We start from the raw sequence: 19,044 nt of genomic DNA, 5'->3' as shown, positions 1-19,044 counted from the left end.
AAACAAGGTTTGAACAAAATAGTTCAACAAAAAATCAGTTGCAATGTTGCTGGTATTTAAAGACATGATGCGTGTATAGGCCTTTGTGCACCCTATTTCGTTAATTTTCTATGTAGATCAAACGCAATTTATTAAGACCTTTTCTCAAATTGATATTCTTTAGACATATTCAAGTACATTATTAGTATCCTGTATATATTTATCTCGATCCTGAGCCTTGGAAGACAAACGTATTCACAATTCTATAACATCCATTTCCCCCAGGGTATGTGTGCATGGAAATAGCAACATTTGTGCATGGAATTAGCAACATTTGTGTATGGAATGGGACTCATTGTTGCTAAAGCAAAACTGCGGCGAATCGGGTATTGCCTATATTTCAAGCTATATAGATTTGCCCACTTAGCTTTATCCCATAGATAAATGTATTTTCTACAAGATTGCTTCTTTTAATTACCTTTATGTATTTTATTTTGACCGAAAAACGGGTTTCAAGTAAATGTTGCCGCAACTTTTGTGTATGGAATGCGCAACATTTGTGTATGGAATGAGACTCATTGTTGCTAAAGCGAATTGGGGTGAAATGCGGCGAACTGCGGCGAATTGCGGCGAATTCAAATTTTCTCATATTCTTTGTTCCGTTGAATAATACTATCTATATGGAAGATTTAGCCATGCCCACTCAATTTTTTACGATTGATAAATCAATTCTATACATGATTGGCCTATTTGAAATATGTGCATTTATTGGATTTTTATATAAAATTGAAAATTAAATTAATAGATGACAAAAATACCATTTAGCACTAAAAAACACCACATGGGAGCGCGGCGAAAACCAGTTTCTACAGTATATACGGTCTCACTTGAAAAATATACCGAGTGGTGCGCGCCAAATCGAACTTTTTTGAATGTGAGCGACAAGGATTTAAATGTTGTCAACCGGGCCTTTATCTATGCCCACATAATTTTATCCGATTAATGAATCAATTTTCTACTTAATTGGCTTATTTTACCTACTTGCTTTTATTGCATATTGTGTATTAAGAGGCTTTAGCGAAAATGGTCAAACAAAAAAAGGATATAGCGAAATAGGTCACACAAAAAATCGAATGAGGATAGTCGTTCAAATTGTTCAATTTTTATATTCAGTTGATAATTCTGGCTAACTAAAACCTTAAGTTTTGCCCACGTAATCTTAAGCCGTTGATGAATAAATGTTCTACAAGATTGGATAGTTTTAATTTTTAATCCGTGCTTTTATTGTATTTATTGTTAAAAAAGATTTAAACGAAAAAGTTTAACAAAAAAAAGAGTCGCTATGTTGCGTGTAAGCCGTAGTATAGCTTTTGTATACCCTATTTTGTTAATTGTATATGAAAGTATATATATTGATATGAAGATAAAACGTAACTAATAAAGACCTTTTCTCAAATTGATATTCTTTAGACATATTCAAGTACATTATTAGTATCTTGTATATATTTATCTCGATCCTGAGCCTTGGAAGACAAACATATTCACAATTCTATAACATCCATTACCCCCAGGGTATGTGTGCATGGAATTAGCAACATGTTTGTGTATGGAATGGGACTCATTGTTGCAACAGCGAAACTGCGGCGAATCGGGTATTGCCTATATTTCAAGCTTTAGATGCCCACTTAGCTTTATCCCATAGATAAATGCATTTTCTACAAGATTGTTTCTTTTAATTACCTTAATGTATTTTATTTTGACTAAAATACGGTTTTCAAGTAAATGTTGCCGCAACAGTGTGTATGGAATGTGCAACATTGTGTATGGAACGAGACTCATTGTTGCTAAAGCAAAATTGCGGCGAAATGCGGCGAACTGCGGCGAATTTAAAAAAAACGACCAATTCCTCATATTCTTTGTTCCGTTGAATAATACTATCTATATGGAAGATTTAGCCATGCCCACTCAATTTTGTACGATTGATAAATCAATTCTATACATGATTGGTCTATTCGAAATACTTGCATTTATTGGATTTTTATATAGCATTGAAAATTAAATTAATAGATTGATGAAAATTGACAAAAATACCATGACAGCGCGGCGAAAACCAGTATTTCTACAGTATGACCCTCAGAACAGCACCGAAATATACGGTCTCATTTGAAAAATATACCGAGTAGCGCGCGCCAAATCGAACTTTTTTGAATGTGAGCGACAAGGATTTAAATGTTGTCAACCGGACCTTTATCTATGCCCACATAATTTGATACGATTAATTAATCAATTTTCTACTTAACTGGCCAGTTTTTAGTCCTTGCTTTTATTGTATTTTGACTAAACAAGGTTTAAGCAAAATAGTTCAACAAAAAAACAGTTGCAATGTCGCTGGAATTTGAAGACATAACGCTTGTATAGGCCTTTGTACACCCTTTTTCCTCAATTCTATAACATCCATTTCCCCCAGGGTATGTTGGCAACATGTTTGTGCATGGAATGTGACTCATTGCTGCTAAAACGAACTGCGGCGAATTCAAATTCGATTCAAAAAAAGACCAATTCCTCATATTCTTTGTTCCGTTGAATAATACTATCTATATGGAAGATTTAGCCATGCCCACTCAATTTTTTACGACTGATGAATCAATTCTATACATGATTGGCCTATTCGAAATATTTGCATTTATTGGATTTTTATATAAAATTGAAAATTAAATTAATAGATGACAAAAATACCATTTAGCACTAAAAAACACCACATGGGAGCTCGGCGAAAACCAGTTTCTACAGTATATACGGTCTCACTTGAAAAATATACCGAGTGGTGCGCGCCAAATCGAACTTTTTTGAATGTGAGCGACAAGGATTTAAATGTTGTCAACCGGGCCTTTATCTATGCCCACATAATTTAATACGATTAATGAATCAATTTTCTACTTAACTGGCTTATTTTAAACACTTGCTTTTATTGTATTTTGGCAAAAACAAGGCAATAACAAAGTAGTTCAACAAAAAATCAGTTGCAATGTTGCTGGTATTTAAAGACATGATGCGTGTATAGGCCTTTGTGCACCCTATTTCGTTAATTTTCTATGTAGATCAAACGCAATTTATTAAGACCTTTTCTCAAATTGATATTCTTTAGACATATTCAAGTACATTATTAGTATCTTGTATATATTTATCTCGATCCTGAGCCTTGGAAGACAAACGTATTCACAATTCTATAACATCCATTACCCCCAGGGTATGTGTGCATGGAATTAGCAACATGTTTGTGTATGGAATGGGACTCATTGTTGCAACAGCGAAACTGCGGCGAATCGGGTATTGCCTATATTTCAAGCTTTAGATGCCCACTTAGCTTTATCCCATAGATAAATGCATTTTCTACAAGATTGCTTCTTTTAATTACCTTAATGTATTTTATTTTGACTAAAATACGGTTTTCAAGTAAATGTTGCCGCAACAGTGTGTATGGAATGTGCAACATTGTGTATGGAACGAGACTCATTGTTGCTAAAGCGAAATTGCGGCGAACTGCGGCAAACTGCGGCGAATTAAAAAAAACGACCAATTGCTCATATTCTTTGTTCCGTTGAATAATACTATCTATATGGAACATTTAGCCATGCCCACTCAATTTTGTACGACTGATGAATCAATTCTATACATGATTGGCCTATTCGAAATATTTGCATTTATTGGATTTTTATATAAAATTGAAAATTAAATTAATAGATGACAAAAATACCATTTAGCACTAAAAAACACCACATGGGAGCTCGGCGAAAACCAGTTTCTACAGTATATACGGTCTCACTTGAAAAATATACCGAGTGGTGCGCGCCAAATCGAACTTTTTTGAATGTGAGCGACAAGGATTTAAATGTTGTCAACCGGGCCTTTATCTATGCCCACATAATTTTATACGATTAATGAAGCAATTTTCTACACAATTGGTTAGTTTGTAGTCCTTGCTTTTATTGTATTTATTGTTAAAAAAGATTTAAACGAAAAAGTTTAACAAAAAAAGAGTCGCTATGTTGCTTGTAAGCCGTAGTAAGAGCCTTTGTATACCCTATTTTGTTAATTTTATATGAACGATTAAGAATGACATTTTTTAGACATATTAATGCATATAATTAGGGTCTTGTAAATATATCTCGATCCCGATACCCATTCTTGGTTTCTGTAAGAAGACCAAACCTTCAAAATATCCGGGATGACAAACATTATTTCAATTCTATACTATCCTTTCCTAGGGTATGCCAGGGCTGGCGAAGAGGTCAAAACATAAAAACGAAAGAGGATAGTCGTTCATATTGCTCAATTTAGAGATTCCGTTGAATAAAACCCTTAGTTTTGCCCACATAATTTCATCCCTAAAGGAAATGCTAATTTTAACGACCCCATTTTACCGGTTTGTTTATAAAATAAGATTTAAACAAAATAGGTCAGCAAAAAAGTATTTTTTTTTACATGGTAACTACATGCTACATATACATTTTTCAAAAAAGTTTGATATGTATGGAAAACGATTTGGAATTCGATGCTGATATTCGAAGCGACCTGGAACATGGCTCTAAAAGGCTATTCCACACGATTTCCACGATTCTATGAAAATTATCAATATTTGCAAGGTGTGTGAGCTAGACGAAAAGATTTGGTTCACGGAATGTGTACTGTACTGGTTCCACTTTCACCGCGAATTGCCCAACACTCACACAATTTTGACACTTCTGCTTCTTTACCTTTGAGTTTTTTTTTTATTGTGACACTGAAATAATAGATTTGTGCATTATTTAGTCATATTCGTTTCTAAGCCACTATACAACTAGTTTAATTATTTAATTTAACGGAATGGCCGAATTTCTGGACTCTGAGGCCGAGGAATCGGAGGTAAGCACCGCTCTCCGGCTATTTCGGCACAATTTTTTTTGCGTTTTGCACGCTTTGCGTTTTCTGTTGTAGCCGCCGCGCGTATATACATATGTATATATGTAGGCTTATTCATATACAATTAAACTATATAAAAGCATATATGAGAGTGTGTTAATATTAATGAATTGCATTTTCAATGATTTTTACAGGAGGAGGAGGAATTGGAACTAAACGAAAGGAAAAAGCTGAAGAAGCTGAAAGCCGTTGTATCTGACAGCAGTGAGGAGGAGGAAGGTGCGTCTCTCTATCCCTCTCTATCCCACTAGATCCCCAACGAACACGCACACTGCCGCAAACCACCCGCCATATCTGTCGAGTGAGGCGGCGGCCCCGTGAAAACAAAAACAAATTGTGATGCATGTAATGCACCCGCCGCACCCCCCATCCCCAACGGTTCATTGTTGCATCTGCAGGAGGCGACATCTGCAGGCAGCGTCCCAATGGAAAATCCAATGGGATCATGTATACCTGGCTGGCGGGAGAGCCACTGGGCACTGGGTTTTCTGTTTTCGGTTTTCCTTTTCGTTTATTTGCATTTGTTTACAGCATTGAGGTTAGGTTAACCCGTACCCTTGAGTACCCTTTGCAGGTAGGGCATGCACGACTCTAACTTGAAGATGTAAACAATGCCCCAGATGCCCCGTATATAATTGTTGTAATCCCTAAGGGTTATTTTTGGCCCCCAAGACAAAGGAGGCTACAAAGCGGTAGGAATCGCATATTACCAGATTTACCAGAATCATTACATTTCACAAATGGCTCTTAATTTTCTACAAAATCTTTGGAAGCTACCCCAATCCAGAAGGGAACCCCATATTGTTAGGAATAGCAGGCCTTACGCTCTATATCATGCATTTGACATATCCATATATCCGGAAAAGGTTCAAAGAAACACTGTCACTAGTGTCACACGCGTCACATTCCAGAATTAATTTCCAATATGGATTGGAATAAGTATTTTCTGCCGCTTAACAGATGTCATTATCAAATTGATATAAAATCGCATACAAACCGAACTTTAATCTGTTTTTTTTTTTTTGTGTTTCTTTTCGCTTTAGATGACGAAGAACGTCTACGTGAGGAGCTTAAAGATTTAATAGATGACAGACCCATTGAGGAGGAGGATGGCAGCGGCGATTCGGACACTGCCAGCGGCGGCGACGATGATGACGAAGGCGGCGGCAGTGGCAAGAAGCGAAAGAAACATCAGGATGATGATCTAGACGATCGACTCGAGGACGATGATTATGATCTGATCGAGGAGAATCTGGGGGTCAAGGTTGAGCGACGTGTAAGTGGCTATCTCATATATTTATGATACATTTTAATATGTATATATATTTGCGTATTCCATATATAGAAACGCTTCAAGCGTCTGAGACGCATTCACGACAATGAAAGCGATGGCGAGGAGCAGCATGTGGACGAGGGTTTGGCTCGTGAACAGATTGCCGAGCAGTTGTTCGATGAAAACGATGAGGTACGATGATCCACCAGCCCCTCCTCTCGTCTATTGAGATTAAGCATTAAGCAAATGTCTCTCCCCGTTTCTGTAGAGCATTGAGCATCGCAGCGAGCGCAGCCCTCGGCACGGCGAGGCGGATGCCTTCGACGAGGAGGATTCTGAGTCAGATGCTGATGATTTTATTGTGGACGACAATGGCCGTCCCATTGCCGACAAAAAGAAGAAAAGGCGTCCCATATTCACAGATGCGTAAGTGGTGCACCGCCAAAGAGCCCAACGGCTCCTCTCCCCAAAAAGATACCGATTGTAGTTCTGTACGTTTTTTCGTCCAACAACAGATCGCTGCAAGAGGGCCAGGATATATTTGGTGTGGACTTTGACTATGACGACTTCTCCAAATACGAGGAGGATGAGTACGAGGACGATACCGAGGGCGATGAGTACGACGAGGATATGGTCGGCGGCGATGATCATCGGGTGAAAAAGAAGAAGGCCCTCAAAAAAAAGGTTGCCAAGAAGACAATCTTCGACATTTACGAACCGAGCGAGCTGAAGCGCGGCCACTTTACCGATCTGGACAATGAGATACGAAAAACAGACATACCCGAGCGCATGCAGCTGCGACAGGTGCCCGTAACGCCCGTGCCCGAGGGTTCGCTCGAGCTGGACGACGAGGCCGAATGGATCTATCAGTATGCGTTCTGCAAGAGCACAGTCTCCGAGCAGCAGAAGGCCGACAGTCGGGAGAAGATGCGCAAGCCGCCCACGACCGTGAAGAAGATCAAGCAAACGCTCGAGTTCATACGTAATCAGCAGCTGGAGGTGCCGTTCATTGCCTTCTATCGGAAGGAGTATGTCAAGCCCGAACTGAATATCGATGATCTGTGGAAGGTCTACTACTTTGATGAGCGCTGGTGTCAGCTGAACGAGCGCAAGCGGAAGCTGAAGGCGCTCTTCGAGAAGATGCGGCAGTTCCAGCTGGACACGCTCTGTGCGGATCCGGATAAGCCCATACCCGACGATGTGCGGCTCATGCTGGACAGCGACTTTGAGCGGCTCAACGATGTCCAGTCCATGGAGGAGCTGAAGGATGTGCACATGTACTTTTTGCTCAACTACTCACACGAGCTGCCCAAAATGCAGGCCGAACAGCGGCGGAAACTGCTGCAGGAGCGGCGTGATGATCGCGCCAGGCGAAAGGCAGCCGCCGCCGAGAATGGCGACGATTTGGACACTGTGCCCGTCGAAGTGGACGACGACGATGATCCGGAACTGTTGCTGCAGGACGAACAGCTGAAGCAGGCGCCCAACAGCAGTCCCTACGCGGTGTTCCGCAAGGCAGGGATCTGCGGCTTTGCCAAACATTTCGGCCTCACGCCCGAACAGTTCGCAGAAAACCTGCGCGACAATTATCAGCGAAACGAGGTCACCCAGGAGAGCCTGGGACCCTTGGAGCTGGCCAAGCAGTATCTCTCGCCGCGGTTCATGACCACCGAAGAGGTGATGCATGCCGCCAAGTATGTGGTGGCCCGACAGCTAGCCCAAGAGCCACTGCTGCGCAAGACCATGCGTGAGGTGTACTTTGACAGGGCGCGCATCGACATACGACCCACGAAGAACGGCATGGTGCTGATTGACGAGAACTCGCCGGTTTATTCGATGAAATATGTGGCCAAGAAGCCGGTGGGCGATCTCTTTGGCGATCAGTTCATCAAGCTGCTGATGGCCGAGGAGGAGAAACTGCTGGAGATCACCTTCCTCGAGGAGTTCGAGGGCAATGCCAATGCCAATGGCCCGCCCGGCGACTATGTGGAGGAGGCCAAGGCCCTCTACAATCTCGATCAGTTCTCCAAGCATGTCCTCGAGTGGAATGCCCTGCGGGCGGAGTGCGTCCAGCTGGCCCTGCAGAAGTGGGTGATCCCGGACCTCATCAAAGAGCTGAGGGCCACCCTCCACGAGGAGGCGCAACAGTTTGTGCTGCGCTCCTGCACCGCCAAGCTGTACAAATGGCTGAAGGTGGCCCCGTACAAGCCGGAGCTGCCACAGGACTACAAATACGATGACTGGAGCACACTGAGGGGCATCCGAGTGCTGGGCCTGGCCTACGATCCGGACCATTCGGTGGCCGCCTTCTGTGCGGTGACCACCGTTGAGGGGGATATCTCCGATTATTTGCGTCTGCCGAACATCCTCAAGCGCAAGAGCTCCCACAACGCGGAGGAGAAGGGCCAGAAGCTCGCGGATCTCCGAAAGCTGTCCGAATTCATCAAAATGAAGAAGCCCCACATTGTGGTGATCGGCGCGGAGTCGCGGGACGCCCAGATGATCCAGACGGACATCAAGGAGATACTGAAGGAGCTGGAGACCACCGAACAGTTTCCGCCCATCGAGGTGGAGATCATCGACAACGAACTGGCCAAAATCTACGCCAACTCGAAGAAGGGCGAATCGGACTTCAAGGAGTACCCGCCACAGCTGAAGCAGGCCGTTTCGCTGGCCCGCAAAATGCAGGATCCACTGGTGGAGTACTCGCAGCTGTGCGATGCCGACGACGAGATCTTGTGCCTGCGCTATCATCCGCTGCAGGAGCGTGTGCCTCGCGACATGCTGCTGGAGTATCTCAGCCTGGAGTTTATCAATCGGACGAGCGAGGTGGGCCTGGACATAAACATGATGGTCCAGAACTCGCGCACCGTCAATCTGCTGCAGTACACCTGCGGCCTGGGGCCGCGCAAGGGCCAGGCGCTGCTGAAGCTCCTGAAGCAGAGCAACCAGCGGCTGGAGAATCGCACCCAGCTGGTCACCGTGTGCCATTTGGGCCCGAAGGTGTTTATCAATTGCAGCGGCTTCATCAAGATCGACACCAGCTCGCTGGGCGACAGCACCGAGGCGTATGTGGAGGTGCTGGATGGCTCGCGCGTCCATCCGGAGACGTACGAGTGGGCCCGCAAGATGGCCATCGATGCGATGGAGTACGATGATGAGGAGACCAATCCGGCGGGCGCACTCGAGGAGATACTCGAGTCGCCGGAACGTCTCAAGGATCTCGATCTGGACGCGTTCGCCGTCGAGCTGGAGCGTCAGGGCTTCGGCAGCAAGAGCATCACGCTGTATGACATCCGGAACGAATTGAGTTGCCTGTACAAGGACTACCGCTCACCCTTCCAGAAGCCCAGCGCCGAGGAGCTCTTCGATCTCCTCACCAAGGAGACGCCCGACTCCTTTTACGTGGGCAAATGCGTGACGGCCATGGTCACGGGCTTTACCTATCGCCGGCCCCAGGGCGAGCAGCTGGACAATGCCAATCCCGTGCGTAATGAGACCACGGGCAGCTGGCAGTGCCCCTTCTGCCACAAGGATGACTTTCCCGAGCTCTCGGAGGTGTGGAATCATTTCGATGCCAACTCCTGTCCCGGCCAGGCGTCGGGTGTGCGTGTGCGGCTGGACAACGGCCTGCCCGGCTTCATACACATCAAGAATCTGTCCGACAAGCAGGTGCGCAATCCCGAGGAGCGCGTCCGCGTCGCCCAGATGATCCACGTGCGGATAATCAAGATCGACATTGATCGCTTCTCCGTCGACTGCTCCTCAAAGACAGCGGACCTCAAGGACGTCAACAACGAATGGCGGCCGCGACGCGACGCCTTCTACGATTTCGTGACCGAAGAGCTGGACAATCGCAAGGTGACGGACGCCAAGGCCAAGGCACTCAAGCGGAAGACCTATGCGCGACGTGTGATTGCCCATCCGTGTTTCTTCAACAAGTCGTATGCGGAGGTCATTGCCATGCTGGCGGAGGCCGATCAGGGCGAGGTGGCCATGCGACCCAGCAGCAAGTCGGCGGCCCATTTGACGGCCACATGGAAGGTGGCCGACGACATCTACCAGCACATCGATGTGCGGGAGGAGGGCAAGGAGAACGACTACAGTCTGGGGCGCAGCCTCTGGATCGGCACCGAGGAGTTTGAAGATCTCGACGAGATTATTGCCCGCTACATCAATCCCATGGCTTGCGCGGCCCGTGAGCTCATCCAATACAAGTACTATAAGAATAATGCAACGCCAGCGAACGGCAATGAGCGGGAATTCATGGAGCAGCTGCTGCGCGACGAGAAGGCCAAGGATCCGAAGAAGATCCATTACTTTTTCACCGCCTCGAAGACCATACCGGGCAAATTCCTGCTCTCGTATCTGCCCAAGACAAAGGCGCGCACCGAGTATGTGACGGTGATGCCCGAGGGCTATCGCTTTCGCGGCCAGGTCTTCGATTCCGTCAACAGTCTGTTGCGCTGGTTCAAGGAGCACTGGCTGGATCCCACCGCCTCGCCGGCAATGAATACTCCGATGCATGGCATGCGACCGCCTTCGGCAATTCTCAACTCTGGCGGAGGAGGATCCTCGGCGGGGCCCTACAGCATAACGGGGAGCATTGCGGGCAGCGTTTCAGGGGGTACACCGCGCAGCGGCATCAGCAGCGCGGACATCCGTGGCAGTGGCGGTGGCGGCTCCAGTGCCTACTCCATTTCGCATTCCATTGGTGGTGGAGGTGGTGGTGGCTACGGCTCCTCCGCCGCAGCGGCCGCTGCCCACTATGGCAGCTCAGCGACGCCCTCGTTTGGCGGCGCCGCAGTCAACACCCCCTATACGCCCAGCAGCCAGACGCCCTTCATGACGCCGTACACGCCGCATGCCTCACAGACGCCACGCTATGGCCACAATGTACCGAGCCCCAGTTCGCAGTCATCGAGCAGCCAGCAGATGCGGCATCACCATGGACACTACGGGAGTGGGAGTGGCGGAACCCCAAGGAACTATTATGATATGGGGGGTGCTGCTGCTGGAGGTGGCTACGGCATTGGCCAACCGCCACAGCAGCAACATCAGCAGCAACGTGCCAAAGAGAGCCTCGACTGGCAGCTGGCCAACGATTCCTGGGCTCGACGAAGGCCCCCGCAACAACAGCAACAGCAGCAGCAGCAACCACAGCAGCAGCAGCAGCAGTCACAGCAAACGTCCATGGGAATGGGCATGAATATGGGTTTGGGTATGGGTATGGGTCTAGGAATAAACCTCGGTTACAGCGTCTCCGGCACGACGCCCACGAACGAGTACTCGACAGGCAACAGGAACGTTGCCGCTGGTGCTGGTGCTGGTGCCGGTGCCGGTGCCGCCATATCCTCGTCCAAAGCAGCATCGGTGCGTAGCACGCCGCGCACAAATACCTCGCCGCACTCCATGAATCTGGGCGACTCGACGCCGCTCTACGATGAGAACTAATGGGATCCTATGTGGCGGCTCCTAAATGCCAATACTACATCAACAACAACTACTACACTCTGCAGTCAACACTCAAAAGGGCATGGGGACGGACATGGACCAACAGAACTGTTCCACTGTCTCCCCATGGTTCCCGCAAAACTCTTAAACTATTTGTAGAACTTAAACAAACGATACACAGACACATTAATGGGCTTCAGTAATCGTTTATCTGAAATGAACTAAGATTAATGCAAATTTCGCGATTCCTTTAAGTGCGATCCGGGAAATGAAAGGGATTTCGAAGAAGATGTTTATGACGATGGACGGATAAAAATAAATGCAAATTTTTTCTGACCAGAAAATACATACAACCCGAATGTTGAGAATTATCCATACACTTTGTATTAGATATTAAGGTATTACAGCCTCCCACCCTTCCCCGCCCCCTATACCATAAGATGGTATCCCATGCCTTTCTTAGACCACAATTGACCTTAGGGAATTGGTATTCCCATCTGGAGGAGCTGCTGAATTCATCCTCAAGCCTGTATTCACCTGCGATACGTGGTCTGACGGATGTGTTGGTCACCAAAGAAACGGCTCCCAAACGAGTATTTGAATCCCCATGATCGAGCCATGGGACGAAGGGACGGAGCAGCAGGAAAAATTGTAATAAAATCAGCCATTTAGTAAATGTTTCTCTCCATTTTGTTGTCGGTCTCCTAAAAGATTATGCAATAAATATAAGGTTAAGACGATTCAATTGGCTTTGTCTTGGGTCTTAGCATTATATCTGGAGCTCAAAGAGAGAGTGAGTCTCTCCCAGTGTGGCTTATCAACTAAGGGTAATACATACACAATTAAGACTATTCCATTGTCTTGGTTTTAAACTAAACCACTTCCACCCTCTTTCTCCCAGTGTGGCTTAGCAGCGGGGGTTGTGCTTTCCTTTCCGGAGTGCAAAGATTTCTGACAGAAATGTAGACCCGCTCAAAAAGAGCCAAGCATGAAATATGAATACTAATTACAGGGATTACTCCTTGATGACAAGGAGACGAAGGCAGTTAGTTGTAGAAGCTATATGGTACGGGGAATTATAATCCCTATCCTCCGTACATTACAAACAGATCTAATTATACATATGTATATACAATGTGAATAATATGTACAAAGAAACCCACTCGAGACCACTGAAGCAAAATATCCTTCATTTCACGGACACACCACTTAGATAAATGACATAAATATCTAGCAGTCGGACTGAAGATTGGCTTAAGAACGAATTGGCAAAGTTTTGGGAAGTCTAACCCCATCGTCCACCCTTTCACCGGCACTTTATAGCCTTATAATATCAAAATAAATGGATGCAAGGATGCAAAGTGGAAGTTCCTGTATATCGCAAGAATGGAACTCATCGAAAACTCAATCTTTCAGTCTACGACTGGACACAAAGATATACTTATCCCTCAACACACAATCTACCTATCCTATATACGAGTAGGACTAACTTTTGGGGCGATCTAGTTAGTTTTGTTAAACGAATCAAGTCCTCGATTTGAGGAAAACTTCAGGCTACACTACGACTCTACGACTCTACGACTACGACTCTGTGCTGGAAAAAATGCGAGTGTAGGGAGGGGAAAACACAACCTGTATAACTTTAATGTATATATATATCCCAACAAATTGCGTAAGTTCGAAATAATGGCACATTTGATGGATACCTTTCCTCTATGGTTAATCGTAGAATGTACGAGTGCACAATATGTGGCCAGACGAGGGGCTCTGTTAGCAGCAATCCGCAGTACGATTTCCGTCGTCCTAGCACCAGACCAGAGGAGCGTACCGTGGTGGGTACCTCCGACCATTGCAGCAAATGCCAGCAGCTCACCTTCTTCATCAATTTGGAGGAGAGTGAGGATGAAGTACACGATGAACAAACGGGCAAGAATGCTGTAAGCCAAAGACAATCCATCCACTGCCAAGAAGCTCCAACTAATGCATATCCCTTTCCATTCCATTTCACACTCTCTGAATCCGCAGCCCGATTGGGTATTGCAGGGCGTTGTGCAGCCCGTGGGGGTTACTTCTTCTCGTTCTGATTTGCTGGATAATAATCCGCATCCGCCACCCAAGGTGCCAGCACTGCAGGAGCGCCATTACCTGCGAAAGAAACCTCCTCTGACCCCACCAACCCAGGAGGAGAAGACTCCTCTGACCCCACCATTACAGAGCCAGGAGCAGCAGCACCAGGATCTGGGAGAGAATCCTGCAAGTCCCAGGACCACACCAACACAAAGCAAGAAGAAGCAGCGCCAGGCAGCGTCACTGACCCCACGATCTGCCAGCATACAGCAGCGCCATTATTCGATCCCACGATCGTCGAGCGAGCGGCGTGCGGGGGCTCGCCAGCGGAGGCGCAGAAAGAGGCTCACCAAGTCTATGGCGTCCAAGGTGCCGGCAGATTCCTGCTGTCATTTCAAAGATCTCGGAAACTTAAGCAGCTCCAAGACTACGACTACGACCACGCAGCAGCAACAGCAGTCCGACCTTGAAAGGATTCCCATATATCCTAGGGAGGATATGCATATGCAGCAGATCGCACGTTATCGGAAGGTGCAACCGTCCAACGAGGAGTCCAGCATCGCCAGGTCGCTTCAGCAGGGAGATGGAAGCGGAGATGGCCTCGCTGACATCTCAACCAGCGGCGAGAAACCAGAGTCGAAGACTAGTGGCTCTCCCAGCTCTCAGAACTCCCTGGAGCATCTGCAGCGCACAATCGAGGCGAAGCGCAAGGTAATGGAAAATTTGAACAACATTCAACGTCGCATGCAGCATCTGGAGAAGAGGAATCGATTGGCATGGTCCATCAAGAAGTGCCCTCAGCGTCAGTGCGGCGGAGCTCTGCCAACCCCTGACCAGGCTGAACGGCTGAACGGAGGAGAGGTGGATAAAGATGCTGACCTAGATCGTCTTATTCGGAAGAGCGGGGAGGTGGACAAAGGCGCAGCCCTGCTCGGGGAGCAACTGCTGGATGTCATCAAGGAGAAGAGTGGTTTCAGCAACGATACGCGAGAATCCCCAAATCTTCAGCGAGAAAGCCCCAATTTGGAGGACACCGTGCAGCAGGAGACGAAACCTAAGAGGCTTGGGTCCATCGTGCAGCGTTGCAACTACCAGCGGATCTTTCCGGTTCCACCTCCTGGCGAAAACACAACGCTGTCTTGGCCAGCCCAGTCCCAGTTCAGCACAGTCAACGTCCGGGCGAACGAGACCCTGCAGGAAGAGCCGAAGACGAACGTCGTCTTGGTGGAGAAGGGCGGGTCCAAAAAGCTGAAGAGGCGCCGTGATCCCATACAGTGCCCCGAAGGGGATTGCCCGAGACTGTGCTTCGTCTCGTCCCTTATTACCCATTTGCGAACCGATCATCACACGGTGACCGTTGATGGGATGGCCTTGCGGCAGACCAAGACCTTCTTCTTGGACCCGAACGAGACGCGTCTCAACCAGACCAAGTGCCACCGGATGTTCCTTTTGCCGGGAAAGACTATCAGTTCTATGTTCGACGAGCCGCTGGATCTGCTTCCCGTTCTGTTCATGTCGGTCCGTACCCGGCACCGTGATCTCTTTGTGGAACGCAGCACCAGCAGCTCTTTGCCTCAGTATCAGCAAGAGGATGACTCGCACGAGATGCTGCTCCTGTGGCTGTCCACCTTACAGCCCACTGGTGGGCGCCTCTGTGGCACACTTGCTGTTCGTGCCCAAAAGCGAGCGGACACCACGATGGTGGCCACCGGCAGCACCTACGACCTTCGAGCAAGCCTTAAGATTGGCGCTCTCTTTGCCAGCTCCTCCGTCCTGATCATACCACATGCCACTCTTCAGCGCTTATCCAAGAAGCGCAAGCAAATGATAATCATTCAAGCAAAAATTTATTAGAAAAATCTCGCATCTGTTCTGAAAATTTATTGTTAATATTATTTCAAAACTTGTACCACCAGACCCTGAAACGAAGCTGCGTACAGATTGAGACAAAATTTATAAAAAATATTGTTAATTTTGAGTCAAATATACATATATGTATGTAGAACTTATCTGTTGGATGCAAACGCAGATCATATCTTCTCTCGTGCTAGAGCAATGTAACTTCTCCGATCCTTCTCGGGTGCTGGGTTTCTGCAACTTGAAAGGATTGCGCTCTCTCCCATTCAGGCATGCCAAAGAGCACGTCCTTCTTGGCACAGATCATCCAAACTGGCGACCCCCATATACGAGTACATCCTAAATTTTCTCACCTCACTCTGACTCAATCTCTGTTATCCAATGGAGCGCACCCACATCTCTCTGATGCACCCATCAGCAAAAGCAATTGTGAAGAACAGAAATCTTTCTGAAGCCGCATGCAAAGGTTTCTTCCATTCGCCGTAGTGCAAAGCAAGTTCCTCCTCTTCCGCGTTCCAACAGGAGGGAGGGATTGACAGTCTAAAGGCGTGAGTGCCACTCTGCCAGTGTCCAGAGAGGTATAAGGTATTAGTGAAAATCTGTGGCATCCAGGGGCTGACCGACCCCTGACACGCGAATGGTCTCAGTCCGGAAAAGGCGAGGTGTAACGGCCGGATGGTATTTCTTAGGTGGGAAGAGATACAGAGATATGCGGTGTGGAATCAGCTGGAATATTTGTGATTGGGCGAAAAGAGAATAGACAGAGTGCTGGACTATATTGTATAAGATGTATAAAGCAGTATGTTTCTTATATACTGACTGAGTAGTGTAGTGTTTTTGCATTCTCTCGGTAGCAGTTGGCACCAATGACGTGCCCACGTCTGCTCTAAGGCACAATCAAAAGAAGAGTTGAAGAGTCTGTGTGCCCACCCTTTGTATAAAAGGCATGATTTATTGAATTAAACATTGAACAAATGCGTGCTACAGATAGAACTTTGACTATAGATATAGATGGATAGATAGAAAGGTAGATAGAATGTGCTCAATCGTGGAGTCCTATCTCTCTCTTATGGACTCTCAAATGCGATGGCTTCACAGATTTCTATTAATTATCGGGTACTTTGTGGGTTATTTGCAAACGGCAAATAAATAATATCATTATTGTACAATATCCAAAATGCGGGCATAAAAATTCCACTATCGTTCCAATTGCGGCGGAATGAAGGAAGAAGCGGAAGAAATATCAGACAGTACCGATGGTTACTGCTTGGGTCCTCCTCCCCGCTTAATCACATAAATCAGAGCAAAGCCCAGAAAAACAGCACCCAGGGCCAGTCCCACATGAGCGCATCTGCTTGAGTCGGCAAATAGAAAATATGTTTTACATAATTAATTAGAGAGCATTCTTTCAAATATGGTATGTATGTATATGCATTTAGCTATTGCGAAACTAAAATGCACTTTAAGTGGGTTAGGCTTTTGGTAGGGTGGACTTTAAGGTGCAGGTTAATGCAGGATGCAACATTGCTTGGGCGCGGTAGGAGGAGCATTACTGATGCTGGCTTCACCAGTTTCTGTGGGCGTGGCACTAGTGCTGTGGTTGTGGTGGTGGTAAGGATAGAGAAACCAAGAAACAAAAGAAACAAAAGAAAAAGGCAAAAGAAAATAGAAACATTTCGGTCCTTGATAGCATAGTGGTTAGTATCCCCCTCAAGACAGAAACATGCCGAGAAAACGGTGCGAAATCCAATAGCATCCAAGTGGTTGTGTGTTAGTGAAGCATACATTTTTCGAGTGGTTTTTCGTGCTATAATTTAGTGCCACATATATGTATACAAAACTTACAGTTCCCTCTTCAATATGGTATAGCTTGTTAGCATTTGTAGAACTTGACTTTGGAGCTTGAGAATGACTTAAAGCTTGGGGAAAGAGGTAAGCGATTTGTTATCAAATGTGTGATAATTGTAAGATCAACTACTTTACAAGTGCATTTCAGGTCCAAATCTAATATATAGGTAGTATAGGGAAGGTACTATATCAATTATCAGTTTCAGACATGCCACTTAAGTAACGTTTCCCAAGTCCTAAAGCGTCCTTTCGTATATGTTACATATGTGGCAAGAAGGATTGGTGTCAGTCTGGACAATACCAAAGGATGGGCTACACAAACGTACGTAATAAGAAAAATTCGTAGGAAAGAAAGTGCTGTCAGTCAGTATAATTTCATGCCTGTAAAATTTCGCTGATGGAGGCCAAAGAATGCGTTACACAAAAATTTGGTTAGCCGGGGATATGCGTAATAGACTATTGATTATGTGTCAAAGACATGGCATTCGGTAGTGGACTGAGTCATGCAAGGAGAATAGCGATGATGGGGGAAAGATGATGACCATAATTCTATTGGAATCGGGAATGCGGTTCTTGATCCTTTATAGAATTAGGGTTTTCTGCACATGAGATAGCAGGCATTCTTTTAGTTATCCTTGTTAAATTAAAGCCTGTCGCTCACCTAATTGGGCTGTTCTTTTTGATATCAGCGGCCGCCAAATCGCCAATATAAAACTTTTTCATAATCTCCCTAAAAGGAAAAATAACAGACAACGAATTAATGGGAGGAAATCGCTTGAAAGTCGTTCAATTTGAAAGCCTGCAGACCTGGCCTCTAGGCTGTGGCCCACGTCGATGAACTCCTTGGTGCCATCACGACCAGCCACATCTACGAGCGAGTCCTCACCACCGGGATGCTGCCAAATACATAAATAGGAATCAATCAGCTTTACAACACAATCCACGGGTTTACCTCGAGCCGAAACTTGGTGACGTCATAGACTTTATTTTCGATAACTATCCAGAGATCATCAGCCTTGTTGTGCTTCTTGACTGTAGCCAATGAAATTTCTTTTGCCATGTTTTTCCACTTATTTGATTTGCACTGCGAACCTGTTGACTTTTTAATTTCGAAGGGCAAACAGCTGAGCAGTGTCACCGCGGACTTATCGTTAAAACATACAGTCCGACCCCCAGATGTATACCAAAATATACCGTCCCATTTTAAAACTATACCGTAAATATACTGACGAATTCAAGTTATATTTTACATATTCCTCGATTTTGATATTCCATCGAATATTACTAGCTAGAAAGAACGCCCATCTATGCCCACATATTGTATACAATTAATGAATCAATTTGTTTTAAATACTTGACTTGTTTTCTTGCTGTCATTGTGTATGGAATGAGACTCATTGTTGTCAACCGGCTAAAAGAGGTCCCTTTCTTATAAGACTGGCTAACTTTAAGAACTCATTTATATTGGATATTATCACTAACCATACAGTATATAGATGTGCCAGTTCATACAATTCATATATTCATATTATATAAGGTTTAAACGAAAAAAGGTAAACAACAATTTCCACTAATGATGTACATGCTAACTACACGCCAACTACACA

At 45.8% G+C, this 19,044-nt stretch overlaps 3 protein-coding genes across 8 annotated transcripts; 2 read left to right on the top strand and 1 right to left on the bottom strand.

Annotated features, from left to right (window-relative positions):
• The first annotated feature begins 4,653 nt into the window (after nt 1–4,653).
• Nucleotides 4,654–12,036, top strand: Spt6 (transcription elongation factor Spt6). The gene is made up of 6 exons (XM_001355063.4): nt 4,654–4,881; nt 5,073–5,157; nt 5,982–6,214; nt 6,284–6,403; nt 6,480–6,637; nt 6,727–12,036. Exons 1-6 carry the CDS (start codon nt 4,843–4,845, stop codon nt 11,663–11,665), a joined length of 5,574 nt encoding a protein of 1,857 aa, XP_001355099.4. The 5' UTR covers nt 4,654–4,842; the 3' UTR covers nt 11,666–12,036.
• Nucleotides 12,037–13,180: 1,144 nt separating this feature from the next.
• Nucleotides 13,181–15,716, top strand: LOC6901722 (uncharacterized). 2 transcript variants are annotated; one of them, XM_002134354.3, is made up of 3 exons: nt 13,181–13,337; nt 13,395–13,602; nt 13,691–15,716. In XM_002134354.3, the coding sequence occupies exons 2-3, from the start codon at nt 13,396–13,398 to the stop codon at nt 15,584–15,586; spliced, it is 2,103 nt and encodes a 700-aa protein (XP_002134390.2). In that variant the 5' UTR covers nt 13,181–13,337; nt 13,395; the 3' UTR covers nt 15,587–15,716. The 2 variants fall into 2 exon arrangements, with proteins under 2 accessions (XP_002134390.2, XP_015042067.2); XM_015186581.2 differs by having other exon boundaries at nt 13,212–13,312.
• On the bottom strand, nt 15,563–18,614 carry LOC4815246 (cytochrome b5). Of its 5 annotated transcripts, none has more exons than XM_015186582.2 (4): nt 18,390–18,611; nt 18,245–18,333; nt 18,099–18,167; nt 15,563–16,315 (listed from the first exon to the last, which is right to left on the bottom strand). In XM_015186582.2, the coding sequence occupies exons 1-4, from the start codon at nt 18,495–18,497 to the stop codon at nt 16,312–16,314; spliced, it is 270 nt and encodes an 89-aa protein (XP_015042068.1). In that variant the 5' UTR covers nt 18,498–18,611; the 3' UTR covers nt 15,563–16,311. The 5 variants fall into 5 exon arrangements, with proteins under 5 accessions (XP_015042068.1, XP_033240127.1, XP_001355100.2 ...); XM_033384236.1 differs by lacking the exon at nt 15,563–16,315 and adding an exon at nt 16,505–16,943 and having other exon boundaries at nt 18,390–18,613; XM_001355064.4 differs by lacking the exon at nt 15,563–16,315 and adding an exon at nt 16,505–16,940 and having other exon boundaries at nt 18,390–18,610.
• Between the last annotated feature and the right edge of the window lie 430 nt (nt 18,615–19,044).

This window comes from Drosophila pseudoobscura, chromosome X (genome assembly GCF_009870125.1).
Source record: "Drosophila pseudoobscura strain MV-25-SWS-2005 chromosome X, UCI_Dpse_MV25, whole genome shotgun sequence".
NCBI lineage: Eukaryota > Metazoa > Arthropoda > Insecta > Diptera > Drosophilidae > Drosophila > Drosophila pseudoobscura.
This window is presented reverse-complemented; position numbering and strand designations above follow the sequence as displayed.

Coding starts and splice junctions, on each gene's coding strand:
- Spt6 (XM_001355063.4), top strand. CDS start 4,843: ATGGCCGAATTTCTGGACTCTGAGGCCGAGGAATCGGAG. Junction 6,404..6,479: donor TGTTCGATGAAAACGATGAG/GTACGATGATCC, acceptor CCGTTTCTGTAG/AGCATTGAGCATCGCAGCGA. Junction 6,638..6,726: donor CGTCCCATATTCACAGATGC/GTAAGTGGTGCA, acceptor GTCCAACAACAG/ATCGCTGCAAGAGGGCCAGG.
- LOC6901722 (XM_002134354.3), top strand. CDS start 13,396: ATGTACGAGTGCACAATATGTGGCCAGACGAGGGGCTCTGTTAGCAGC. Junction 13,603..13,690: donor AACAAACGGGCAAGAATGCT/GTAAGCCAAAGA, acceptor CTGAATCCGCAG/CCCGATTGGGTATTGCAGGG.
- LOC4815246 (XM_033384236.1), bottom strand. CDS start 18,497: ATGGCAAAAGAAATTTCATTGGCTACAGTCAAGAAGCACAACAAGGCT. Junction 18,334..18,389: donor TCACCAAGTTTCGGCTCGAG/GTAAACCCGTGG, acceptor TGTATTTGGCAG/CATCCCGGTGGTGAGGACTC. Junction 16,944..18,098: donor AAAAAGAACAGCCCAATTAG/GTGAGCGACAGG, acceptor TGCCGACTCAAG/CAGATGCGCTCATGTGGGAC.